Raw genomic sequence first — 26,734 nt, 5'->3', positions numbered from 1 at the left:
CCGATGACTTCCCCGCCCCCGCCCTGCTCGGTGACAGACGTTCTACCGCTTCCAATCGGAGGCGCCCTTCGCGGGAGCGGCCAATCGGGAGCTCCGGCAGGCGGGGAGGCCGGGCCAGTTAGATTTGGAGGTTCAACTTCAACATGGCCGAAGCAAGTACCGCCAATCTAGGCAGCGGCTGTGAGGAAAAAAGGCATGAGGGGTCGTCTTCGGAATCTGTGCCACCCGGCACTACCATTTCGAGGGTGAAGCTCCTCGACACCATGGTGGACACTTTTCTTCAGAAGCTGGTCGCCGCCGGCAGGTAAAGTGGAGGCAGCCGCGGTGGGAGTGTTTGTTGGCACCGAAGCTCAAATCCCGCGAGGTCAGGACGGCCGCAGGCTGGCGCGCGGTGTCGTGGGTCCGCGTTGGGGGCGGGGCAGTCGGACGAGGCGACCCAGTCAAATCCTGAGCCTTAGGAGTCAGGGTATTCACGCACTGATAACCTGTAGCGGACCGGGATAGCTAGCTACTCCTTCCTACAGGAAGCCCCGTTTTCACTAAAATTTCAGGTGGTTGGGAGGAAAGATAGAGCCTTTGCAAATTAGAGCAGGGTTTTTAATTTTTTTATTATCTTTGAGATAGGGCCTTGCGTTGTCGCCCAGGCTGGAGTGCAGTGGCGTGATAACTGCAGACTCGACCTCCTGGGCTCAAGCGATCTTCCCGCCCTAGCTTCCCAAGTAGCCGGGACTACAGGCTCGGGCTACCGCGCCCGGCTACAGATCAGGGTTTAAGTCGCGGCCCACCACTATGTGAGCAAGACGTAAGCCCCCTCTCCCTCGTCGGCTTCTTGTCAGTCAAGTGACAGCAATAGTACCTTTCTCATAGGGTCGTTTTGAGAATTAAATGAGTAAATACACCTAAGGCGCCTAGGACAGGACCTGACACATAGAAAGATTTGTTAGCTATTATGAGAATATCTTCTTCACTGGGAGATTGCCAGGACTAAATGTGTTACCATGAAAAGAAACATGCCAGGACTAAATGTGTTACCATGAAAAGAAACATTTTTCCTGTCTCGACTTTTATTTTATTTATTTTTATTTTAATTTTTTGAGACGGAGTCTCGTCCTGTCGCCCAGGCTGGAGCAGTGGCGCGATCTTGGCTCATTGCAACCTCCGTCTCCCGGGTTCAAAGGATTCCCCTGCCTCAGCCTCCCAAGTAGCTGGGATTACAGGTGCACACTACCACACCTGGCTAATTTTTTGTATCTGTACTAGTAGAGACGAGGTTTCACCATGTTGGCCAGGCTGGTCTGGAACTCCTGACCTCGTGATCCACCCACCTCGGCCTCCCAAAGTACCAGGATTACAGGCGTGAGCCACCGCGCCCGGCCTTCACTTTTATATAATGTATATGACTCGAGAGTTTTGCCCGTGATCCCACCACCCCAGCACATCAGTGTTGAAACGCTTCCAGGAGTTCGGTGCCCTGACCACAGCCTCTCCTCCTCTAGCCCTCTCTATCCCCACTTCCCTGTTCTTTGGCTTCATCAGGACTCTCATCTGTTCCCAGTCCATTCCTCCTGGGTTCAGCACTTTACCTTTCCTACGCATAATTAATGATTTGTCTTCACTCATGACTCATCAAATATTTGAGTGTCAGGTGCTGGGGATACCATGAGGCAGACAAGGCCTCTTGTCTTTTTGGAGCTTGCATTCAATGGGTAGAGACGCCAACAACATCATCACATAGGCTGGTAAGATAGTAAGGCCATTATTATGTGTCAACAGTGACTCATGCCTGTAATCCCAGTGCTTTGGGAGGCTGAGGCAGGAGGATCATTTGAGCCCGGAAGTTTGAGGCTTCAGTGAGTTATAACAGCCCCATTGCACTCCAGCCTAGGTGACAGAGCAAGACCCTGCCTCTAAAAAAGAAAAAAAAAAAAGATAATGAACAGGTAATGATACCACTAGATAGGATGCTTGGGGCGCCCATTCTGAGGTGGCATTTCAGCTGGAACTTGAAGGATGAGAAGGAACCAGATTATTATTATTATTTTTATTATTATTATTATTTTTAGGCAGTGTCTAGCTCTGTTGCCCAGGCTGGAGTGTAGTGGCTCGATCTCGGCTCACTGCAGTCTCCACCTGCCGGGTTCAAGTGATTCTCCTCCCTCAGCCTCCCGAGTAGTTGAGATTACAGGTGCCTGCTACCACGGCCAGCTAATTTTTGTATTTTTTAGTAGAGACAGGGTTTCACCATGTTGGCCAGGCTGGTCTCGAACTCCTGAGCTCAAGCGATCCACTCACCTCTGCCTCCCAAAGTGCTGGGATTACAGGCATGAGCCACTGCACCCTTTTTGAAGAATTACTGCACCTTTTTGAAGAATTACAGAACGAATGTATAGGAAAAGGGGACAGCCTGTGCAAAGTCCCTGAGGTGATCAGATATTCCGGGAACTGGCAGAGACCTTCTTGGCTACAGCATAGTGATCAGAGTAAAATGAGATGAGGCTGGAGAGGCAGGTAACAGCCTTATCATGCAGGGCCTAGTTTGCCATAATAATGAATTTGATAAAATAATTTGTAATCACTTTTATGAACCAATCATGGCACGTCATCATCATATGTCCTGGCATGGTCCCTCCCCTGTTGTATTTATTTTTCCCTACTCATTCTTGCCCTTGTCTCCCCTCCCATAGTCCCCACTTTCTCTTAGTTATATGTCCCCCCATTTATTTATTTATTTATTTATTTTTATTTCTTTTAGAGATGAGGTCTTGCTGTGTTGCCCAAGCTGATCTCAAGCTCTGAGGCTCAAGTGATCCTCCCACCTCAGCCTCCCAGAGTGCTAGGATTACAGGCATGAGCCACAGTGCCCGTCCCATTTATTTATTTATTTATTTATGAGACAGGGTCTTGCTCTGTTGCTCAGGTTGGAGTGTAATGGCACAATCTGGGCTCACTGCAACCCCTGCCTCTTGGGTTCAAGCGATTCTCCTGTCTCAGCCTCCCGAGTGGCTGGGATTACAGGCATGCACCACCATGCCCAGCTAATTTTCGTATTTTTAGTAGAGATGGGGTTTTGCCATGTTGGCCAGGCTGGTGTTGAACTCCTGACCTCAGGTGATCCGCCTGCCTCGGCCACTTATTTATAACACAAATATTTACTGACCATTGACAGTGTCAATAAATTTGTTCTAGTTCTAGTAGGGTTCTAGTTGCTGGAGATAAGGCAGTGATCAAGATGGACAAGGTTCCAATCTTCTTGGAGTAGACATTCTGGTACCATTAAAAAAAATAAAATTGAGCCTGGCGCAGTGGCTCACACCTGTAATCCCAGCACTTTGAGAGGCAGAGGCGGGTGGATCACTTGAGGTCAGAAGTTCGAGACCAGCCTGGCCAACGTAGCGAAACCCCATCTCTACTACAAATATAAAAATTAGCCGGGCCTAGTGGCGCATGCCTGTAATCCCAGCTACTCGGGAGGCTGAAGCAGGAGAATCGCTTGAACCTGGGAAGCGGAGGTTTCAGTGAGCCAAGATCCCACCATTGCATTCTAGCCTGGGCAACAGAGTGAGACTCTATCTCAAAAAAATAAAATAAAATAAAATAAAATCAGTGTAAAGGAATAGAGAGCAATGGGGAAGAGGGGTCAGAGTGAGGAGGAGGTTAAGGAAGTGGCATTTGACTGTATCCTTGTAAAATATGTTATATTTTTGTCTGTGTATGTTTTAAATTTATATGAATGATATTGTGCTACATATGCCATTTTTTACTCAACAACATTGTTTTCAAGATCTAACCATGTCAGGCCAGGTGTGGTGGCTTACGCTTGTAATCCCAGCACTTTGGGAGGCCGAGGTGGGTGGATCACTTGAGGTCAGGAATTTGAGACCAGCCTGGCCAACACGGTGAAACCCCGTCTCTACTAAAAATACAAAAATTAGCCGGGTGTCATGACGCCCACCAGTAATCTCAGCTACTTGGGAGGCTGAGGCAGGAGAATCACTTGAACCCAGGAGGCGGGGAAGTTGCAGTGAGCTGAGATTGCGCCACTGCACTCCAGCCTGGGCAACAGAGCGAGTCTCCAACTCAAAAAAAAAAAAAAAAAAAAAAACTAACCATGCTCTAAAAGTGCACATGCACATGGTTCATAGCTTCTTAGTGCTGCCTGTCAGTCCTTGATATGCATCCACCACTTACCCATTTCCTATCAGCTCCTCATCCATAAATTATTCCAGGGTGAATATCCTTGTACATTTCCACAGGAGCTAGTGCTAGAATTTCTCTGAGACATATAACTGGGAGAGGGATCACTGGATCCTAGAGTTTGCACCTACCTCTGTTCCATCAGATTACTTTCCAGAAAAGCTGTTCTTGTCTGCCACCTTCTCACCGTCACTGGGTTTTTTACCATTCTAATATTTGTCATTCTGCCAGGTGTGAAAGCGGTATCTTGTTTTAATTTGTGTGTCCCTGATTCCTGGCAGGTTTGGGCATTTCTTCATGTACTTAGTCATTTTGGCTTCCTCTTCTGAGAACTGCCTGCTCATTTCCTCCAGCCTTTCATTTTCAGACCTTTTTTAAAAATGGGTTTTTTATCTTGTTGATTTGCTAGAGTTGCTAGTATAGAAGGAAATATCTATTGGGTGATAACTTTGTTGGTGATGTCCTTTGAGGAACAGAAGTCTTCAATTAAATAAAAAGCAGCACACATTTTAACTGTTTCCATTTTCCCTTAAGAGGATGACACAGAAGGGAAATGCAGTTATGCCTGCAGACCCTTCATGAGCTGCATGGATCCTCCTGACTCCTTTTCTCAGCCTCTTGACTAACTCAAAGAGCCATTTAAAAAAATGCCAGATATAGGCCAGGCGCAGTGCTCATGCTTGTAATCACCAGCACTTTGGGAGGCTGAGGCGGGCAGATCACGAGGTGAAGAGATTGAGACCATCTTGGCCAACATGGTAAAACCCCATCTCTACTAAAAATACAAAAAAATTAGCCGGGCATGGTGGCACGCACCTGTAGTCCCAGCTACTCGGGAGGCTGAGGCAGGAGAATTGCTTGAACCTGGGAGGCGGAGGTTGCAGTGAGCTGAGATTGCGCCACTGCATTCCAGCCTGGGTGACAGAGCGAGACTCCGTCTCAAAAACAAAAACAAAAACAAAAAAACAGATATTGCCTAATCCGTTTTTTTTTAATCCTAATTTTCATGTAATTACTTCCATTCGTTTTTTTTCACCTTATGATTTGTGCTTTTGGGGTCTTGTTTATTTATTTATTTATTTATTTTAATTATTATTTTTTGAGACGGAGTCTCGGTCTGTCACCCAGGCTGGAGTGCAGTGGCGTGATCTTGGCTCACTGCAGCCTCCTCCCAGGTTCAAGCAATTCTCATGCCTCAGCCTCCCAAGTAGCTGGGACTACAAGTGCACACCACCACACCTGGCTAATTTTTATATTTTTAGTAGAGACCGGGGTTTCACCATTTTGGCCAGGCTGGTCTCAAACTCCTGACCTCAGGTGATTCGCCCGCCTCAGCCTCCCAAAGTGCTGGGATTACAGGTGTGAGCCACCATGCACCAAAAAAGACCTTGGGGTCTTTTTTATAAAGGCTATGCCCACATCTAGGTCACAAAGATAATCTCCAGTGTTTTCTTCTGTTAGCTGTTTCATCGTTTTACTCTTTAAATCTTTAATCTGGCTGGATTAAGGTATAAAGTGATAGTCTGAAGCCAGGCTTATTTTTCTAACTTTCCCAAATACCATCAACTACACAGCTCATCTTTATTGCTTGATGGAGCCCCCTTACCAATGGCCAGCTCCTAGCCCACTATGTCCCTGAGTCTATCTCCTGCCCCACCGATCTGCCTGTCTCTGCCAGTGCATGTGGGTTGTTAAAACCAGGCCCTTGTAGGAAACCTTATGTTTGGTCCAGCAAGTCCCATCTTTTCTCTTTATTTATTTATTTAGAGACAGGATTTTGCTCTGTTGCCCAGGCTGGAGTGCAGTGGCACAATCATGGCTCATTGTAGTCTCAACCTCCTGGGCTCAAGTGATCCTCCCAGCATAGCCTCCCAAGTAGCTGGGACTACAGATGTGTACCACCACACTTGGCTAATTTTTTTTTCTCTTTGAGACAGGGTCATGCTCTGTCGCCCAGACCGGAGTGCAGTGGCATGATCACAGCTCACTGCAACCTCCGCCTCCCCGGCTTAGGTGATCCTTTCACCTCAGCCTCCCGAGTAGCTGGGACTACAGGCACACACTACCACACCCAGCTAATTTTTGTATTTTTTGTAGAAATGGGGTTTTGATATGTTGCCCATGCTGGTCTTTTTTTTTTTTTTTTTGAGATGGAGTCTGGCTCTGTCTCCCAGGCTGGAGTGCAGTGGCGCTGTCTCCGCTCACTGCAAGCTCCACCTCCCAGGTTCACGCCATTCTCCTGCCTCAGCCTCCCGGGTAGCTGGGACTACAGGCACCCGCCACCATGCCCGGCTAATTTTTTTCTATTTTTAGCAGAGACGGGGTTTCACTGTGTTAGCCAGTATGGTCTCGATCTCCTGACCTTGTGATCCACCTGCCTCGGCCTCCCAAAGTGCTGGGATTACAGGCGTGAGCCACCATGCCCGGCCTGCCCATGCTGGTCTTGAACTCCTGGGCGCTAGTGATCTTCCTGCCTCAGCGTCCTGAGTAGCTGCCTGAGACTACAGGCATGCACCACCTCACCTGGCCAATTTTTTAATATTTTTGTTTAGATTTTTTTGTAGAAATGGGGTCTTGCTACATTGCCCAGTCTGGTCTCCAACTTCTAGGATCAAGTGATCCTCCCGCCTCAGCCTCCTAAAGGGTCGGGATTACGGGTGTGAGCCACTGCACCCAGCCTGTCTCCAGTTTTTCCTCATCTTGGGGCATTCCGCCACCCTTCCTTTAAAACTACCCCTTTCAACGTAATTAATAACCTCTTTGTTGCTAAATACTTTGGAGATATATACATGTATGTGTGTGTGTGTGTGTTTGTGTGTATATATATTTTATTTTTTTTCAGACGGGGTTTCACTCTTGTTGCCCAGACTGGAGTGCAGTGGCGTGATCTCGGCTCATGGCAACCTCCACCTCCTGGGTTCAAGCAATTCTCTTCAGCCTCCTGAGTAGCCGGGATTATAGGTGCCCGCCACCACGCCCAGCTAATTTTTGTATTTTTAGTAGAGATGGGGTTTCACCATGTTAGCCAGGCTGATCTCGAACTCCTAACGTCAGGTAATCCACCTGCCTCAGCCTCCCAAAGTGCTGGGATTACAGGCATGAGCCACCGCGCCCAGCTGGATATATATTTTTAAAATATTTAACGTACTTGCTTTCCTTGTAGGCTTTGACATTGTCAACCACTCCTCTGTTCTTCAGATTTCTCCCTTGGTTTCCGACGTCATTCTCTGCCCCTTTACCTGACTAGCTGCTCCTTCCCGGGCTCCTCTTCTCCTGTCCTTTAAACGTGTGAATGTTGCCCTCTCCTTACTTTCACCCCCTCCTCCCATCTGATGTCTTGCTGCTACTGAAAGCCTTCGGTGACTGTCCATTGCTCCTCACCAGGGCTTCTAGGCCTGGGCTACCTCTTGTGCCCTGCTGCACTCATACTCACTCATACTGACCTCCTCATTGCCTGGAACTTCAAGTGCTTTCCTGCCTTGGCATCTGCACTTGCTGTTTGCTCTGCCAAGAATGGTCTTCCTCCATCTCTTCCCTGACCCGCTCTAAGGCCACCTTGCTCCCCTGGTTATTTGTCATGATAGACACTGGTTATTTATTCCTTCATAGCACATAGTGCAGTCTGCTGTTCTGTTGTCTGCTTGTTTACTTATTTGTGGTCAGTCTCCCCTACATAAAACCTAAGGTCCTTGAGGGCAGTATCTTGTCTGTCTTGTTCATCATTCTCTATTCTTTACTCATCACGGTGCCTGGTATACAGGAGGCATTCAGTACATAGTTTTAGATAAATGGGGATTCCCAAGCAATATCTCCCCTGAGTTTCAGACCTCTAACTCCAACAGTCTACTACTACAAATCTCCATTTGGTGTCCCACAGAATCATCAGCTCAGCATGGGAACAGGATTTCTCTTCCACCTCTTCCCTTCTTGTGATCCCTGAGTTGGTTGAAGGAATTACCACTATCCATTCTCTAGGCTAAAGATTTGAGAGTCCTCATTGGCCTGTCCATCCCTTTCACTTCCATTCAACTGCCCACCCCTGTTGGCTTCAGCCTCTCTCACCTCCGACTCCTCCTTTCCATCCTTGCTGACACTGTCTGAGTTCAGGCCCTGACTGTCTCTCACTGTGACTCTTGCACCTGCCTCCAAACTGGCCCTCCAGCCTCAGTCTTGTGTCCTCCCACCAGTCTACAGCTCAGATTTGATCCGCTTCTCCTGCTTAAAATGTTTAATTGGTTCAGGGTTGCTTCCAGAATGAATGCAAGCTCCTTAGCACAGTGTACAAGGCCATTCCTTCCCATCTCACCAACCCCAAGTCAGGGCCATGGGAGTACAGCGCATGCACACCTGAGTGCCAGTGCAGACCACACATGGGCACGGAAGCTCTTCTGCACCAAGTGCTGCCCCCCTGCCTTCACCCCTGCCACCTTGTCTTCCCACTGCTGCTTCTCCTCACTAGAACATCCTTCTCCTCATTTGATTAAATAGGAACTTACTCTCAGCTGGTTTCCAGAGAAAGGGCTCAATAAGTGTCATATATGAATACATACTTTTTTTTTTTCTTTTTGAGATGGAGTTTCGCTCTTGTTGCCCAGGCTGGAGTGCAATGGCACGATCTCAGCTTACCTCAACCCCCACCTCCCAGGTTCAAGCGATTCTGCCACGTCAGCCTCCTGAGTAGCCAGGATTACAGGCATGAGCCACCACGCCTGGCTAATTTTGTATTTTTAGTAGAGATGGGGTTTCTCCATGTTGATCAGGCTGGTCTCAAACTCCTGACCTCAGGTGATCTGCCCGCCTCGGCCTCCCAAAGTTCTGGGACTACAGACATGAGCCACTGCTCCCAGCCGAATACAGACTTTTAAGTAGAGACGGGGTTTCACCATGTTGGCCAGGCTGGTCTCAAACTCCTAACCTCAGATGATCCGCCCGCCTCAGCCTCCCAAAGTGCTGGGATTACAGGCGTGAGCCACCGTGTATGGCGACAGTTCTTAAGTTCTTAGATGCCATACTTAGAGATGTCCTTGTGGTTCAGTCTTCTGGCCTGGGATATGCCGCACAGGGTAAGATGTGTAAAGTGGCTTAAAGCCTACGTCTGGCAGTGACCAAGAAAAGAAAGCGAATTGCATTTGTAATGAACTAGTGCCAAAGACTGTTGGTATTCATAGGAAATAGTTCATCACAGGAAAAAGAGTGGTTTAATATATAAACTATTCTGACTATAAATGACCTGGAAATATCTCACCCTCTTTGAATATGCAGGTGATGCCTGCTACTGGTGGTGTTTTGTTTCTGAAGGGTGGGCATGAGTCATCAAACTGTGGTGTGTGGCTCCAGGCCTGGCATGCTCATACTTTCCCTCCGTATGTTTCCAGACCATCCACCTCTTTCTGTCCCCACTGTTTTTGCCTTGCTCCAGGCTGCTGTTGTCTCAGCTGTGCTTCCTGAAGCCACCCTCACATGGCAGCCAAGTGCATGTCCTAAGGTGTAGATCTGTTCATATCACATCTCTGCTTCTGTCCCTTTTCTAGCTCCTCCAGTCATGATACATCCACACTCCAGACTCTGTCTGGCCCTGCATGGAAGCCAACATGGCCAGATGGCCTGGATTGAGTCCCAGCTGGCTCCATGACATGCTGGTTGTGTGACCTTGGGCAAGCTTCTCTCTGCCTCAGCTTCCTCATCTGAAAAATGGGGGTGATGATAATAGAACCCCGCCTCATAGAATCATGGTAAGGATTCAGTGAGTTATGTAGAGTACATAGAACAGGGCCTGGCACTAATCAGTCCTCAGTTTCCTATTATTACTGCATCTTCACACACATGCACATATGTGCACATGCACACACACACACACACCCTCCCCCCCACCCTTCAGCTACACTGCCTGAACTTACTCCATGCTGCTCTTCTCCTGTCCTGTGGCCAGCTCCTGCTTCTCTCTCTGACATTGCTTCCTCTAGGGAGCCTTCCCCGAACCCCTGCTAAGGCCCCATGCTGTCTCATACCCATTTTCCCAAAGGTTGATCTGCAGTCCCTTTGACGGCAGGAATTGTACTGTTTCGTCTTTGGGTTTGTACCACCAAGCTTGGCCTGGTACCTGGTCGGTGCTCAGTAAGTGTCTATTAAATGAATACAATTATCCTGCTGGCATTTTTTATCTTCATGCTAATATTTATCAAACCACAAAGTTTCTTCCATCTTTCTCAGGAAAAGTATCCCAATTTCAGATTTTTGAAGTTTTCCCAGCAGTTTTCAAAGGAAGAAGCTAAACAATAAAAGACTAAATTAGTCCAAGAGACCAAATAACCTAAAGATATAATTAGGATTAATTTTAAGTATTTATTTTTAATTGACACATTGTAATTGTACATATTTATAGGGTACATATCTATGTTGTATAATGATCCAATCAGGGTAATTAGCATGTCATCTCATAGATTTATCATTTCTTTGTGGTGAGAACCTTCAAAAGCATCTCTTCTAGCTATTTGGCAATATGCAATATTTTACGGTTAACCACAGTCACTCTACTGTACAACACCAGAATCCTAATTGTACCTGTCGAAAGGCTAATTTTTAAAGGATAACCTTTTAATACAACGATTCATCTTGAATCACTGGCCTGGAGACTTTCCTCTTATTTTCATTAAGAAACATTTATCAGGCCGGGTGCAGTGGCTCACGCCTGTAATCCCAGCACTTTGGGAGGCTGAGGTGGGTGGATCATGAGGTCAGGAGACCGAGACCATGGTGAAACCCCATCTCTACTAAAAATACAAACAATTAGCTGGGTGTGGTGACAGGGGCCTGTAGTCCCAGCTACTTGGGAGGCTGAGGCAGGAGAATGGTGTGAACCCCAGAGGCGGAGCTTGTAGTGAGCCGAGATCGCACCACTGCACTCCAGCCTGGGTGACAGAGTGAGACTCTGTCTCAAAAAAAAAATGAAAATAAAAAAGAAACATTTATCTCTTTCTTCTTTCCCTCTTTCCTCCTCTCCCTTTCTCAGTCCTGGGGCTTCCCAGTGTACACAGGACCAGAAAGTGGAGAGAGAAAAAGACCAAATGGAGAATTTTTTTTTTTTTTCCTTTTTGAGTCACTTTTGCTCTGTTGCCCAGGCTGGAGGGCAGTGGCACCATCTTGGCTCACTGCAACCTCCGCCTCCCGGGTTAAAGCGATTCTCCTGCCTCAGCCTCCCGAGTAGCTGGGATTACAGGCGCCCTGCTAATTTTTGTATTTTTAGTAGAGAGGAGGTTTTGCCATATTGGCCAGGCTGGTCTCGAACTCCTGACCTCAGGTAATCTGCCCACCTCAGCCTCCCAAAGTACTGAGATTACAGGCATGAGCTACCATGCCCTGATGAGAAACATTTCTTAATGAAATGGACAGCTGTATAGTGAATAGGGGATGAAGAGCAAGAATTTCTGTCACTCCAGTCCTCAGCTTTTTTTTTTTTTTTTTTTTTAATTTCAGTAGTTTTTTGGGGAACAGGTGGTGTTTGGTTACATGGATAAGTTCTTTAGTGGTGATTTCCGAGATTTTGGTGCACCCATCACCCGAGCAGTGTACACTATACCCAGTATGTAGTCTTTTATCCCTCACCCCTCTCCCACCCTTTCCCCACAGTTGGCAAAGTCTATTGTACCATTCTTCTGCCTTTGCATCCCCAGCTTCTGTTTGTTTTGTTCTCAGCCTGTTTGTTTTGTTCTCAGCTCTCCACTCCTTCATTGGGACGGAAGTGCTGGTCCCCGCCTGCCCTCTGGTGGACAGTCTGTGAAACAGGCCTTCAGCTGGGCGGCGTGCAGGTTACCACAGGGGAGGAAGGCAAGTCCTGGCTCCTTTTTTGGCTCCCTTAGCACTATGTACACCGTGATATTGTGTTACCCTCTTTTATCTTTCCATGCTGTCCTGCACAATTTATCTGCATATGTAAACCAACAGATTGACAAATGACCAGAGCCTGATTCTGTGCTTAAATATTTTGAAGTCAAATTCATTTAAATATTTTTATTTATTTGTTATTTTTTTGAGGTGAAGTCTCACTCTGTTGCCCAGGCTGGAGTGCAGTAGCACGATCTCTGCTCACTACAGCCTCCACCTCCCGGGTTCAAGCCATTCTTCTGCCTCAGCCTGCCAAGTAGCTGAGATTACAGGCATGTACCACCACACCTGGTTAATTTTTGTATTTTTAGTAGAGATGGGGTTTCACCATGTTGGCCAGGCTGGTCTCAAGCTCCTGACCTCAAGTGATCCCCCCACTTCGGCCTCCCAAAGCACTGGGATTACAGGTATGAGCCACTGTGCCTGGTTAATGTTTTTCTTTTTATTTTAACAATTTTTTTGTGAAGACAGGGTCTCACTATGTTGCCCAGGCTGATCTCGAACTCCTGGGCTAAGAGATCCTCCTGCGTTGGCCTCCCAAGAAAAAATAACAGGTTAAAATCAGTTAATATAGTCATCTCAGTTTTGAAACTCAGTAAATGTGGTTTTTAAAAGTTACTTTCATTTCTGATAAATTTAGCCTTTTTGAGGCCACAATTTGGCCTTTTCTCTCTAGTGGGGACAAATCCTGACAGCTGGTTCTTACCCCTGCTGGGTTGGTTTCTGCATGTGCAATTGCACACAAGCCTCATTCACTAGCACCTGCCTTCCACCTGGGAGGAGACTTCCCAGCTCTGGGGAGCCAAGTTACTGACTTCTATACTTCAGAAGGGCAGTGAGGACTGTTATTTTGAGATTAGTAAGAATAATTGTAGCTAACATGAAGCATTTCAATGTGCTGGGCACCGTACTGAGGACTTTATATATTTTACCTCACTTAATCTGCACAGTAATTTTGTGAGGCCTAGATAGTTATTATCCCCATTTGACAGAGGAGGAAACTGAGGTTTATAGAGGTAAAGAAGTAGTCTGAGGTCACTAGTTGATGAGTGGTAGAGATAGGATTTGAATCCAGGGAAAATGACAGGTAGTCTGTCCAGAGAACCAGTAAAGTTACCCAGTATGCATTGGGTAGCTGGATGACCTCTTATGTACCCTTGGAGGCCAGGGCCAAGAGACCATCCCGTCATGGGGTGAAGAGGGGCCTTGGCAGAGAGGTTGCAGAGGAGGCTCCTGGGGGAGGACTCCTCTTCCCAAGCTTTTCAGGTCCTGGGATCCTGGGGTCCAGGGTGGGCAGCCCAGGCCTTACCTTAGCCCCAGTCACCCAGTCTACAGAGCGTCTTACATGCTGCTGTGCATCTGACATGGTTGTGGGCACCCTGGAGATCCCAGCAGCATTGCAGACGGCATCCTTGTCCACAAGGATATTATAATTTGCGTAAAAAGATAAAATTTGACACTTGGGGCAAATGGTCATGAATTAAAAATTTTTTTTTGGCCAGGCTCAATGGCTCACGCCTGTAATCCCAGCACTTTGGAAGGCCGAGGTGGGTGGATCACCTGAGATTGGGAGTTCAAGACCAGCCTGGCCAACATGGTGAAACCCTGTCTTTACTAAAAATACAAAAATTAGCTGGGCGTGGTGGTAGGCACCTGTAATCCCAGCTACCTGGGAGGCTGAGGCATGAGAATGCTTGAACCCAGGAGGCGGAGGTTGCAGTGAGCCAAGATTTAAAATTTCTTTTAATTTTTTAAAAAATTTATTTTATTTTATTTATTTATTTTTTTTTGAGACAGAGTCTTGCTCTGTCGCCCAGGCTGGAGTATAGTGGCGCGATTTCAGCTCACCGCAATCTCCGCCTCCCGGGTTCAAGCGATTCTCATGCCTCAGCCTCCTGAGTAGCTGGGATTACAGGTGTCTACTACCATGCCTGGCTCATTTTTTATATTTTTAGTAGAGATGGGTTTTCTCCATTTTGGTCAGGCTGGTCTCGAACTCCCGACTTCAAGTGATCCCCTTGCCTTAGCCTCCCAAAGTGCTGGGATAACAGGTGTGAGCCACTGCGCCTGGCCTTAAATTTTTTTTTATTGAGACAGGGTCTTGCTGTGTTGCACAGGCTGGTCTCCAACTCCTGGGCTCAAGTGATCCTCCTGCCTCAGCCTCACAAAATGCTGGGATTACAGGCGTGAGCCACTGCACCTGACTATGATTTTTTTTTTTTTTTTTTTTTGAGACGGAGTTTCGTTCTTGTTGCCCACACTGGGGTGCAATGGCATGATCTCAGCTCACTGCAACCTCCGCCTCCCGGGTTCAAGTGATTCTCCTGCCTCAGCCTCCGAAGTAGCTGGGATTACAGACATGCGCTACCACACCCAGCTAATTTTTGTATTTTTAGTAAAGATAGGGTTTCATCATGTTAGTCAGGCTGGTCTCGAACTCCTGACCTTAGGTGATCTGCTTCTGACCTCAGGTGATCTGCCCGCCTCGGCCTCCCAAAGTGCTGGGGTTACAGGCATGAGCCACCGCACCTGGCGATTTTTTTTTTTTTTTTTTTTAGTGTATCACTTTCCTGCTTCTCCCTGAGTATATTTTTCAGAAAATCCACAAGGGCATTCAAAACATTCCCAATTCTGCATTGGCTCTCAAGAAAGACATCACCTTCTTCCTGTACTCACTGACACTGGCACCAGTCTGGCTGCCTTTCTCCTTGGTTAAGCCACATTGTCCTGTTAGCATATATTTCATCTTGTGTCTGTGTATGAGTGTGTGTGTTTCTGTGGTCCTTCACTTTCACTGAATTATCATACCATAAAGGAGACCTCAGAACAGGTCACAGCCAGCGCTGGTGGTCAGAATTTGCTTCACCCCTGCCCTGGGCCCTATCCGCTGTCAGCTGCCTGAGCTGAAGAGAGATGCGTCCAGCTCAGACCCTCCGCCTGCTGAGTAGGCTGGGTGGAGGAACAGGATCTCCCATGTCTAAGCCAAACCTGTTTTAAGCCACAATTACCCAGTTTCAATTCCAGCCCTGCTTGGTCAGCATCATGTGTTCCTCCACGTTCCTCCTGGTAGCCACAGACTGCGTGGCTAGTCAGGCCAGCAGCAAAACAAGATATCTGGGAGTCTGCTGAGGGTTGAAGGAATGCCCATCGTCTATTCTGTGTACAATATTGTTTTTGTTTTTGTTTTGTTTTTTGAGACGGAGTCTTGCTGTGTCGCCCAGGCTGGAGTGCAGTGGCGTGATCTCAGCTCACTGCAACCTCCGCCTCCCAGGTTCAAGTGATTCTCCTGCCTCAGCCTCCTGAGTAGCTGGGACTACAGGCATGTGCCACCACGCCCAGCTAATTTTTTGTATTTTTAGTAGAGATGGGGTTTCACTATGTTAGCCAGGATGGTCTCCATCTCCTGACCTCATGATCCGCCCGCCTTGGCCTCCCAAAGTGCTAGGAATACAGGCGTGAGCCACCGCGCCCGGCCTACTGTATTGTTTTTTAGGTACCTAAGCTTAGCTTCCAAGGTGTACTCACATGGAATGTGTATCACTGAAAAGGTGAGAGACCGCCACTCTGACCCAGAAGTGTACTGGTAGTTGCTTACAACCAGCTCTCTGAAAAGAGAGCCCCGGTTTGCAGTGTTTGCCAATTTCCAAGGTGTAGATACTCCTAAGCTACCAACATGGCATCACTAGACACAGTGTTGAGAAGAGCTGGGCAGCAGCTACCTTGATCCAGTATTTCCACCAGACAGAGACAATATATACAAATTACCTCAAGAGCAGAGTAAAAGGTGGTAGAATGATTAGGAAGTGGTATGTTTGGAGTCTTTAGGACCTTTGTTTTGTTTTTTTTTTTTTTTTGAGATGGAGTGTCGCTCTTGTTGCCCAGGCTGGAGTGCAATGGCGTGATCTCAGCTCACCGCAACCTCTGATTCCCGGGTTCAAGCAATTCTCCTGCCTCAGCCTCCCGAGTAGCTGGGATTACAGGCGTGCATCACCACGCCCGGCTAATTTTTTGTATTTTTTAGTAGAGACGAGGTTTCTCCATGTTGGTCAGGCTGGTCCCGTACTCCCAACGTCAGGTGATCCACCGGTCTCTGCCTCCCAAAGTGCTGAGATTACAGGCATGAGCCACTGCGCCCAGGACCTTTGCTTTTGAAGTTAATTTATTGTCAGTTTATGTAATTTAATTCTTAATAATGGCTGTGTTTAACACTTGGCCCAGAGTTCCTGGAAATTTGGCAGTTCTCTCTTGCAGGCCACTGTGAGCTGGCTCCAGTATACCACTGCTCTTAGTCTTCACCTGTTTCCAAAAACATTGTTTGGGGGCGGGTTTCGTGAGGAGGCTTAAAGAGCCATGAGAAAGGGAGGACCCAGCAGTGACTCCCTGGCTAGGGGTGGGGCTTTGTGTTGGGCATCAGGGCCCTAATGCCCTGTTTACCCAGTGGCCCACCAGCCTGATCCTCACAGCCAAGGAGCATCCTGACCTACAGTACAGCATCAGTGTGAGCTTTTGTGTATTTGAAGATCTTCCTTGGTTCAGGCGCTTTCTGCAAGTCACTCAAACACTGCTTCATCTGACCACACCCGCTCCCAATTTAAAGAAGATCGTTGATACACTGTTAGCCCTATAACTCTGGCCTTTTTCTTTTAAACCACTCTCTACAAGAGATGATTATCACTTGCATGTGAGTTTCTGCATTTCTGCCATCTCTCCTTCTCTACTGGAAGCTCTGGGAGGGCCGTGTCAGTCTTATCCACCTCGAATACCCAGTTCCTGGTGGGTGATCAGCATATAGCAGACACTCAGTGAATATTTGTTGAAGGGGAAGGGCCTGAGAGAGTGGACAGAGAGACACAGGCAAGGGAGAGGGAGGAAACAAAGGGGAGGGAGAAAAACAGCCAAAAGAGTTCATTTAACTTGAGTTTCTCTGTCCAAGAGGAATGAGACATTGGGAATATACTGGATACCGTTGAATACTTCCAGCTGCAAAGGATTTATCAGTGAGGAGCTCTCAGCTGCTAGTGGCAGAGACCTGATTTAAAATCAGGCTTGGCTGGGCATGATGGCTCACCCCTAGACTCCCAGCACTTTGGGAGGCTGAGGCAGGAGGATTGCTTGAGCCCAGGAGTTTTTTGAGACGAGTCTGGGCAACACAGTGAGACCGTGACTCTACAAAAAAATAAAAATAAAAGAATTAGCTGGTCATGGCAGGCACGGTGGCTCATGCCTGTAATGCCAGCACTTTGGGAGGCCGAGATGGGCGGATCACGAGGTCAGGAGATCAAGACCATCCTAGCTAACACGGTGAAACCCCCGTCTCTACTAAAAATACAGAAAAATTAGCTGGGCGTGGTGGTGGGCACCTGTAATCCCAGCTACTCAGGAGGCTGAGGCAGGAGAATGGTGTGAACGCGGGAGGCGGAGCTTGCAGTGAGCCGAGATCGCGCCACTGCACTCCAGCCTGGGCGACAGAGCAAGACTCCGTCTCAAAAAAAAAAAAAAAAAAAAAAAAAGATTTAGCTGGTCATGATGGTGTGCACCTGTAGTCCTAGCTACTCAGGAGGCTGAGGCAAGAGGATCCCTTGAGCCCAGGAGTTGGAGTTGGAGGTTGCAGTGGGCTCTGATTGTGTCACTGCACTCCAGCCCGGGTGATGGAATGAGATCCTGTCTCAAAAAGAAAAGTAGAAAATCAGGCTTCAGGCTGGATTACACCTGTAATCCTAGCACTTTGGGAGGCTGAGGCGGGTGGATCACCTGAGGTTAGGAGTTCAAGACCAGCCTGGCCAACATGGTGAAACCCCATCTCTACTAAAAATACAAAAATTAGCCAGGCGTGGTGGCGGGTGCCTGTAATCCCAGCTACTCGGGAGGCTGAGGTAGGAGAATCGCTTGAACCCAGGAGGCAGAGGTTGCAATGAACCAAGATCACGCCACTGCACTCCAGCCGGGTGACAGAGCGAGACTGCCTCAAGAAAAAAAAAGGAAAGAAAATCAGGCTCCAACAATAAGAGAAATATATTACCTCATGTAACAAGAAGCCCCAAAGTAGAGTGGCTGCAGGTTGGTGTAAACTCTGCCCTCAGGCCAGGGCGCCATGGTTGCCAAAGAGCATCACCTGGATATGGTAATGTCCTGCCGAGAGAGCATCAGTTGCTTTCTATGTGGCTCTTCTTAGGAGTAAGCCAATCTCTCCCAGATGTCACATGCCCTGTCCTAATCCAAGTCCTTCAGGGCACTAGAATGACCAGAGGCTCTCAAAGTGTGGTTCCCCAGACCAGCACCATCAGCCTAACCCGAGAGCTTGCTAGAAACTGTGGAAGGAGTGAGGAGTAATCTTCAAGAGATAAACACTTAAACTCACCTGGGGCTCTCCTAAGAAGGAGTGAGGATGCTGATGGGGCATTGATGGGGTTGAACCATCCTCAGTGACTTGTGCTTAGATGAGAGATTTGCATCCACTGGCTTTAACCAGGGCCATGAAGTGGACAGAGCTCAGAGTCCTGTAATGCGAAGCGGAGGTACCCAGGCAGGCTGATGGCCGGCCTCATGCTTGGCCCTCCCCACCTTTGCTTCTCTCCTTCCCGCCAGCTACCAGAGATTCACTGACTGCTATAAGTGCTTCTACCAGTTGCAGCCTGAGATGACACAGCGAATCTATGACAAGTTTATAGCTCAGTTGCAGACATCTATCCGGGTGAGTGGCGGGAAGCCTGGCAGGTGCTGTTGACTTGGGTTCTGTCTCCAGATTGTCAGTCCCCTGAGGGCAGTGGCCCCACCCTCTACACCTCTGTCTCCTCAGCCCCTAGAGCTGTCCTGGGTGCCCAGCAGGCTGCAGCATCCATCGTCACTCCCCTCCAAATGATGCGGGTATCTTAGATGCAGCCTTTGCTCACTGTCCTGTATTGTGATTATGTGTTTTATGTTGCCTGCTCTCTAGACCATGTAAACTCAGCAAAGGCTGATGGGGTCTTTTTTTTTTTAAGTCAGGATCTTGCTCTGTCACCCAGGCTTGAGTACAGCGGCATAATCACAGCTCCCTGCAGCCTCAAACTCTGGGCTCAAGCGATCCTCCCACCTTGGCTTCCCAAAGTGCTGGAATTACATGAACTACCAGCCTACAGGCTCTTTTTAAATATTTCCCACTTTAGGCCGGTACAGTGGCCTAAAATTTTAATTTTTTTCTTCCTTTTTTTTTTTTTTTTTGAGACAGGGTCTGGCTCTGTCACTCAGGCTGGAGTGCAGTGGCGTGATCTCAGCTCACTGCAGCCTCTGCCTCCTAGGCTCAAGCAATCCTCCTACCTCAGATTCCAGAATCACTGGAACTGTAGAAGTGCACCACCACGCCTAGCTAAAAAGATTTTTAAAATAAAAATAAATAAATAAAACATTTTCCCCACTTTATATTTTATTTCCTTAATTATTTTTGTTTGCTTTTTTGAGGCAGAGTCTCATTCTGTTGCCCAGGCTATAGTGCAGTGGCGCAATCTCGGTTCACTACAACCTCCGCCTCCCAGGTTCAAGTGATTCTTGTGCCTCAGCCTCCCGAGTAGCTGGGATGACAGCTGAGTGCCACCACATCCAGCTAATTTTTTTTTTTTTTTTTTTTAGTAGCGACAGGGTTTCACCGTGTTACCAGCCTGGTCTCGAACTCCTGGTCTCAAGTGATCCACCCACCTCGGCCCTCCCAAAGTGCTGGGATTACAGGCGTGAACCACGACGCCCAGCCTATTTTCTTAATTATAAAAGCCACATGTAGAAAAGTTGGAATGTTAGGGAAAGCATAAAGACCTAGAACAGAAATTAGCCAAAATCTTACCAAGTGCTGTCAGCAGTTTAGCATATTTTTGCCATGAGCTCATCTCATGTCATTACAGCTCTTTCCTCCTTTCTCTTCAGGAGGAAATCTCTGACATCAAAGAGGAGGGGAACCTAGAAGCTGTCTTGAATGCCTTGGATAAAATTGTGGAAGAAGGCAAAGTCCGCAAAGAGCCAGCCTGGTGAGAGTGGGGTGGGGAGGTGAGAAGGCACAGGAAAGAGGCAGCAATTAAGCTTTTTTTTTTTTTTCCTAGAGTCAGGGTCTCACTGTGTTGGCCAGGCTGGTCACAAACTCCTGGCCTTAAGCTGTCCTCCCACCTTGACCTCCCAAAGTGCTGGGATTACAAGCTTGAGCCACAATGCCTGGACAGTTCAGCTTCTTGAAGGAGACTTTAAGACTGACCCAAGCAGGGAGTGGTGACTCATGCCTGTAATCCCAGTTATTCAGGGGGCTGAGGTGGGAGGATCACTTGAGACCAGGAGTTCAAGAGTTCAGAACCAGCCTGGGCAATATAGTGAGACCCTGTCTCTAAAAAAAACTTTTAAAAGGCTGACCCTGTATCCACCATATCCATGAGACTCTGGGCTTATTGCCCCTGAGAGGGAACCTTTTGACAGGGACAAGTAGAGCAGACAGACACCAAACAGTAACCGAAAACTGTTGTACCGCATAGTTCCCTTCAGGGGAGGAGAGCCCCAGGTAAGCCATGTTGTTGAGGGGATTAGGGAGGGAAGTAGTTTGAGGCCAGACTGAAGAAGCCTTCCTGAGGGAGCTCATTTTAGGGTCTGTTGGTCCTGTGGGAGAAAGGGTGGGTGGGGGGAGTGGGAGGAGGCAGAATAGTGAGGTTTGGAATCACCATGTACATCTTACAGGTGTAGATGAGGCTGGTGGGGCAACTGGTTTTTATACATTTGTTCATTCAACAGGTTAGGGAGCACCTACTATATGATCAATATTGGTTTTTTTTTCTATTTTTTTTAAGACAGAGTCTTGCTCTGTTGCCCAGGTTGGAGTACAGTGGTGTGATCTTGGCTCATTGCAACCTCCACCTCCTGAGTTCAAGCAATTCTCCTGCCTCAGCCTCTTGAGTAGCTGGAATTACAGGCGCCCACCACCATGCCTGGCTAATTTTTGTATTTTTAGTAGAGATGGGGTTTCACCATGTTGGCCAGGCTGATCTCGAACTCCTGACCTCAGGTGATCCTCCTGCCTCGGCCTCCCAAAGTGCTGGGATTAAAGGTGTGAGCCCTCGCGCCCAGCCTCGATACTGTTTTAGATGCCAGAAACTTAGCAGTGAACAAGACAGACCAAATATCTACTCTCCTGGAGCTGACATTTCAGCAGCAGCCAGCTACCTGGTACACCAAGTGCAAGGTGGAGAAGTGGGGCCTGGGATGAGCCGTGGAGAGCAGGGGCCAGCAAGACCCGAGCAGCTGAGCCCCTGCCTCCTGCAACCCTCCCTCCCTTAGAATCCTAGGCCAGAGGGAGTAGAAATCTTTTTTGTAATTTCCAATTTTTAAAAATGCTCCGTGACCTTAATACTTAAGAGAATTAAGTTTCACAACTGAAAAAGAATTTTTTTTTTTTTTTTGAGATGGAGTCTCACTGATTTGTCCAGGCCAGGCTAGAGTACAATGGTGCGATCTCAGCTCACTGCAACCTCAGCCTCCCGGGTCCAAGCGATTCTCCTGCCTCAGCCTCCCGAGTAGCTGGGATTACAGCACCTGCCACCACACCTGGCTAATTTTTGTATTTTTAGTAGAGATGGGGTTTCACCATGTTGGCCAGGCTGGTCCCAAACACCGGACCTCAGGTGATCCACCTGCCTTGGCCTCCCAAAGTGCTGAGATTACAGGCATGAGCCACCGCGCTCAGCCATTGAAAAATAATTTTTTTTTTTTTTTTTTTTTTTTTTTTTTTGAGACAGAGTCTTGCTCTGTCTCTCAGGCTGGAGTGCAGTGGCACGATCTCGGCTCACTGCAAGCTCTGCCTCCTGGGTTCACGCCATTCTCCTGCCTCAGCCTCCCAAGTAGCTGGGACTACAGGCACCCACCACCATGCCCGGGCTAATTTTTTGTATTTCTAGTAGAGATGGGGTTTCACCATGTTAGCCAGGATGCTCTTGATCTCCTGACCTCGTGATCTGCCTGCCTTGGCCTCCCAAAGTGCTGGGATTACAGGCGTGAGCCACCACACCTGGCCTGAAAAAGAATTTTTAAAGAACTCACAGTGCTTTCCACCTCTTGTGTAATCTTGCCTCCTCAGACTTGACTTTCCTTATCTTCCCAGATCAGCCAACACTTATGGGGGCCTCCCACAGTCTGGGCCCTCTGTCAGGAGCCACCCCCAACCTCTCAAGCTCACAGTCTGGTGGACTGGATGCACCAGCCGGGCACATGGTCACAAAGACAGAGGCAGGGGCTACAAAGTCACCCTGAAGTGTTCTGGATAGGGGAGTGTGTGTGGAGGAAAGGAGGGGAATGTGGGGTATGGTCGGGAAGGCTAAGATAGGGGCTGAAGTGAGAAGGGGGAGAGGTGGACCCCTAAGCATTGAAACCCAGGGAAAGGAAGTGTGCATTCCTACGAGGAACAGGTCTTGGGAGGTGAGAGGGACCACGGGAGAGACCTGGGAAGCCAGCCCAACTTGGGACAAGGTGGGCATGTCACCGAGTGTGGGCTTGGAAGCTGAACCCTCTTCCACAAGGGCCTTCCGCCTCCTTCATTCCTTGTGCCCCGTGTGGCCCTCCAGGCGCCCCAGCGGGATCCCAGAGAAGGATCTGCACAGTGTTATGGCACCCTACTTCCTGCAGCAACGGGACACCCTGCGGCGCCATGTGCAGAAACAGGAGGCCGAGAACCAGCAGCTGGCAGATGCCGTCCTGGCAGGGCGGAGGCAGGTGGAGGAGCTGCAGCTACAGGTCCAGGCCCGGCAGCAGGCCTGGCAGGTCAGTGTCCCAGCCTGCCTCTTCCTCTTCCTTCTCTAATGGGCCCTCTGAGATCCGCAAATTGGTGGCTTCCTCCATTCCAACACAGGGGACCCCCACAGGGGGTAGGAGAGCTTGCCCCCTGGGGAACAGTCATGAATTACCTCTCCTTGGGCGTGTGCAGTAGCCTCTGCCAGCCTCAGCAGACAGTCTCCCCCAGATCCTCCACCAGGCATAGGCATGTGTTCCCCTGATGGAGCAGGTGAGGACCCAGGCCCAGAGAGGGCAGGTGAGTCACCCAAGGTAACAGCGCCTCCACATCAGATTTGGAGTTAAAACCTGGTGCTGGTTCTACTGCTCCATGTGACCACTGCCCAACATAGATACATATATTCTAAACCCGGTATATGGTAGGGGGATGGGAAGAGAACAAGAACAGAGGATGAGACAGTATTTTTTAAAATTGATACATCATATTTTACATATTTAGGAAGTACATGTGATATTTTGCTACATGCATAGAACGTGCAGTGATCAAGTCAGGGTATTTGAGGTGTTCATCACTTTGAGTATTTATCATTTCTATGTGTTGGGAGCAATTCAAGACCTCTCTTCTAACTACTTTGGTTTTGGTTTTGTTCTGAGATGGGGGTCTCGCTATACTGCCCAGGCCAGTCTCGAACTCCTGGCCTCAAGCAGTCTTCCTGTCTCAGCCTCCTGAATAGCTGGGATTACATGTGCTCATCACTGCACAAGGCTCTTCTTAGCCACTTTGCAATATGGAGTACATTGTTGTTAACTATAGTTACCTTACACTACTGTTGAACAGTAGAATTTACACCTTTTACCTAACTGTATGTTTATGCCATTAAACTACCTCTCTTCATCCCCCACCCTTTCCCCCAGCCTCTGTTAACTATCATTCTACTCTTTACCTTTATGAGATCAACTTTTCTCTGCATCCTCACCAGCATGTTATTTTTTGTCTTTTTTTTTTTTTTTTAGACAGAGTCTCACTCTGTTGCCCAGGCTGGAGTGCAGTGGCACGATCTCAGCTCACTGCAACCTCCACTTCCCAGGTTCAAGCCATTCTCATGCCTCAGCCTCCTGAGTAGCTGGGATTCCAGGCATGAGCTGCCACACCCAGCTAAATTTTGTATTTTTAATAGAGATGGGGTTTCACCATGTTGGCCAGGCTGGTCTCAAACTCCTGGGCTCAAGCAATTCACCCACCTCAGCCTCACAACGTGCTGGGATTACAGACTTGAGCCACCACACCTGGCCCCAGAAATGTTCTATTTCAACTTTGTTTTTGAGACAGTCTTGCTCTGTTGCCCAGGCTGGAGTGCAGTGGCATGATCTTGGTTCACTGCAACCTCCGCCTCCTGGGTTCAAGTGATTCTCCTGCTTCAGCCTCAGCCTCCCGAGTAGCTGGGATTACAGGTACCTGCTGCGACGCCTGGTTAATTTTGTATTTTTAGTAGAGACGGGGTTTCACCATGTTGGCCAGGCTGGTCTTGAACTCCTGGCCCCAGGTGATCCACCTGCCACAGCTTCCCAAAGTGCTGAGATTACCCACTGTTTGTTCTTGTCACCTTTGCCGACAATCAGTTGGCCATAAGTATATGGATTTATTTCTGAGTCTGTATTCTGTTATACTATTGGTTATGTGTCTGTTCTTATAACAGTACCATGCTGTTTTGGTTACTAGAGCCTTGTACAATTTGAAGTCAGGTACTGTGATGCCTCCAGCTTTGTTCTTTGTGCTCAGGATTATTTTGACTATCTGCCATTGCCCAATATTTAAATAACGTGTATATTAGAATGACTTGTAGAGCCTTCACACATCTAACACATATCCTCCATGCCACAATTGTGTGTCCTTTGAGGGCGAACTTAACTTTTGAAAGTGGCCCGACATCACTTGGGGCCACATTGGGTGAAGAAAGGAGAAGACGATGATCAAGCTGGATGACACAGTAGCAGCTTGGCTGCACCACAATGAGACAGATTTTCCTATGGGCTCAAAGTGCATTTCCAAGAGAAGCTTTCTAGTAGGGCTCAAGTGGCGGCATCTCTGTCAAACTCTCTCCATCCTTCATGTCAGTATCCAATGTACATCTACTTATAGCCACTTGACAGCCCCCTTCCTGGGGCAAACACTCATATTCCTGAGGGATACAGGTCCCCAAATTTATGGCTCCTGGATCTCCCTGGTCTTCTCTTCCCAATACCAGTTAGCTGTAGCCTGAAGGCCCTGCTGCAGCTTGGGAAGGGCCCCGGCCGGGAGGCAGTGACAAGTGGAAGGCCGGCAGCTGCTCTGCTCCCTACTGTCTCCACTCCCTCTGCTCTCCCCACATCACAGACTGGCCTGGGGGACTGGGCAGCAGGCGCGAAAGTGGTGGTGACAAAGGACCCCCCCAAGCCTGGTGCCATCTTGCAGGGCACAGCTCCGAGTTGTGTCTTGGGCACTCCCAGGGCCCCCTGCTGAGTCCTCAGGCAAGGCGCTGCTCCACCATCGCCACTCAGTCACCATGAGGCCATGGGTCACTCCTGTCTCTGGGTCCTGGCTTCCAAATTGGCTAGATAATGATCCCAGGGCCTCACCAGCTCTGAGATTCAGTGCTATCCTAAGAGGAACAAAGCCCCCTGCTCTTAAAGCCATGCCCCACCCATTCCAGCTACAGACCCTCACGTTGTTCGACATGGGCAATTTCCATGTCTGTAACTCAACTGAAAGTGTACTTAATTCAAGAAAGTTTCTCGCTAGAAAGCTCTGTTGAGGTCAGAGGATTGAAGGGCCACTTTGGGGACCCTTGCTGAAGATGGGCTCTGCTCTGGGGATGCCCAGCCTAGGTGGTCACAGAACCCAGCTTGCTATAAATACTTGCCGAATGGTGGGGACTTCCTGATGTGCCTTCATCCTAACATGCTCTGCAGGGCCCATGACTTAGCCACAGACTCCATCCATATTGTCCTGGGGGAAACCCCAGGCCTGGAGTCAGGGACAGTGGAGGGCAAGGATTTGGGTTTTCTTAGATCCCAGTTTGTCTGTTGTCTCCCATTGATTTCAGGCTCTACACAGAGAACAGAGGGAGCTGGTTGCTGTGCTGAGGGAGCCTGAGTGAGGAGACCGCCAGCCCCAGAAGCAGAGGGCAGTCAAGGTCAAGAGCCTGTGGTCCAGCATGCCTGGCCTGGGCGGGCTACCTCTGAGAACGGCTGAAATGGTGCCCAGTCCATCAGCAGTGATGGAATTTGCTGGAGGACTAGGCCAGAGCAAGCCTCACTGCCACTGTGCCTTTGGGGCACCCTTGGGGTTGGACATACACCCCCTTTAGATTCCTCTGTTTCTTCTACCTGGATAATTCTTGGCCATGTTCTCTCTTCTCTAGGTTCAGGTCAGCTGTGCCCCTCCGCCCCCCTCCTGCTGGTTCCCCAGCCCTTTTCCCTGGGCCTGGCTTGGAGAATCTGTTTTCAATCTCCACTGATTGCCCCCTTGCTGGCCAGCCCAGGGGCCTTTACCATGTTCTCTCCACATCCGTAAATAAACTTCCTTCACTACACTGTAATCTGTGAGCATGCTTCCTCTGCCCTGGCCTCTCTTGGGCCAAGACCTGCTCCTGGGCTCCCAAATACTGGCTCCAGTCAAGGCTTCAGTCGTGGTCCTCTGGGAGCGTCCAGGCTGGGGTGGTTTGGCAAGGGGCTTACTAGACCATCATGTGCAGAGAGCAGCAGAGCCCCTTGTACAAAAACCAGGACCCCTGGGTTCCCTGTGGATAGGATGAGCTGCCAAGGAGATGTCACTCTTGGCACCCTCCAAGAATCATTACGGCCGGGTGCAGTGGCTCATGCTTGAAATCCCAGCACTTTGGGAGGCCGAGGCGGGTGAATCACCTGAGGTCAGGAGTTCGAGACCAGCCTG

General features: G+C 48.7%; 1 protein-coding gene across 7 annotated transcripts; it reads left to right on the top strand.

Annotated features, from left to right (window-relative positions):
• Positions 1 to 55: 55 nt before the first annotated feature.
• Positions 56 to 26,381, top strand: PMF1 (polyamine modulated factor 1). Of its 7 annotated transcripts, none has more exons than XM_054672549.2 (5): positions 56 to 304; positions 11,907 to 12,018; positions 19,969 to 20,069; positions 22,699 to 22,833; positions 25,887 to 26,381. In XM_054672549.2, exons 1-5 carry the CDS (start codon positions 144 to 146, stop codon positions 25,924 to 25,926), a joined length of 549 nt encoding a protein of 182 aa, XP_054528524.1. In that variant the 5' UTR covers positions 56 to 143; the 3' UTR covers positions 25,927 to 26,381. The 7 variants fall into 7 exon arrangements, with proteins under 7 accessions (XP_054528524.1, XP_003308552.2, XP_054528521.1 ...); XM_003308504.7 differs by having other exon boundaries at positions 78 to 304; positions 22,638 to 22,833; XM_003308505.6 differs by lacking the exon at positions 11,907 to 12,018 and adding an exon at positions 18,661 to 18,766 and having other exon boundaries at positions 86 to 304.
• Positions 26,382 to 26,734: the final 353 nt, after the last annotated feature.

This window comes from Pan troglodytes, chromosome 1, assembly GCF_028858775.2.
Source record: "Pan troglodytes isolate AG18354 chromosome 1, NHGRI_mPanTro3-v2.0_pri, whole genome shotgun sequence".
NCBI classification, from domain to species: Eukaryota; Metazoa; Chordata; class Mammalia; order Primates; family Hominidae; genus Pan; species Pan troglodytes.
The sequence above is the reverse complement of the archived record's forward strand: the minus strand, read 5'-3'. Positions and strand labels throughout refer to the sequence as shown.

What these genes read in the sequence shown, in the direction of transcription:
- PMF1 (XM_003308504.7), top strand. Translation starts at nt 144, where the DNA reads ATGGCCGAAGCAAGTACCGCCAATCTAGGCAGCGGCTGTGAGGAAAAA. An exon ending in GTCCGCAAAGAGCCAGCCTG is followed by an intron (nt 20,070 to 22,637) that starts GTGAGAGTGGGG and finishes GTGGCCCTCCAG; the next exon opens with GCGCCCCAGCGGGATCCCAG. An exon ending in CCCGGCAGCAGGCCTGGCAG is followed by an intron (nt 22,834 to 25,886) that starts GTCAGTGTCCCA and finishes CATTGATTTCAG; the next exon opens with GCTCTACACAGAGAACAGAG.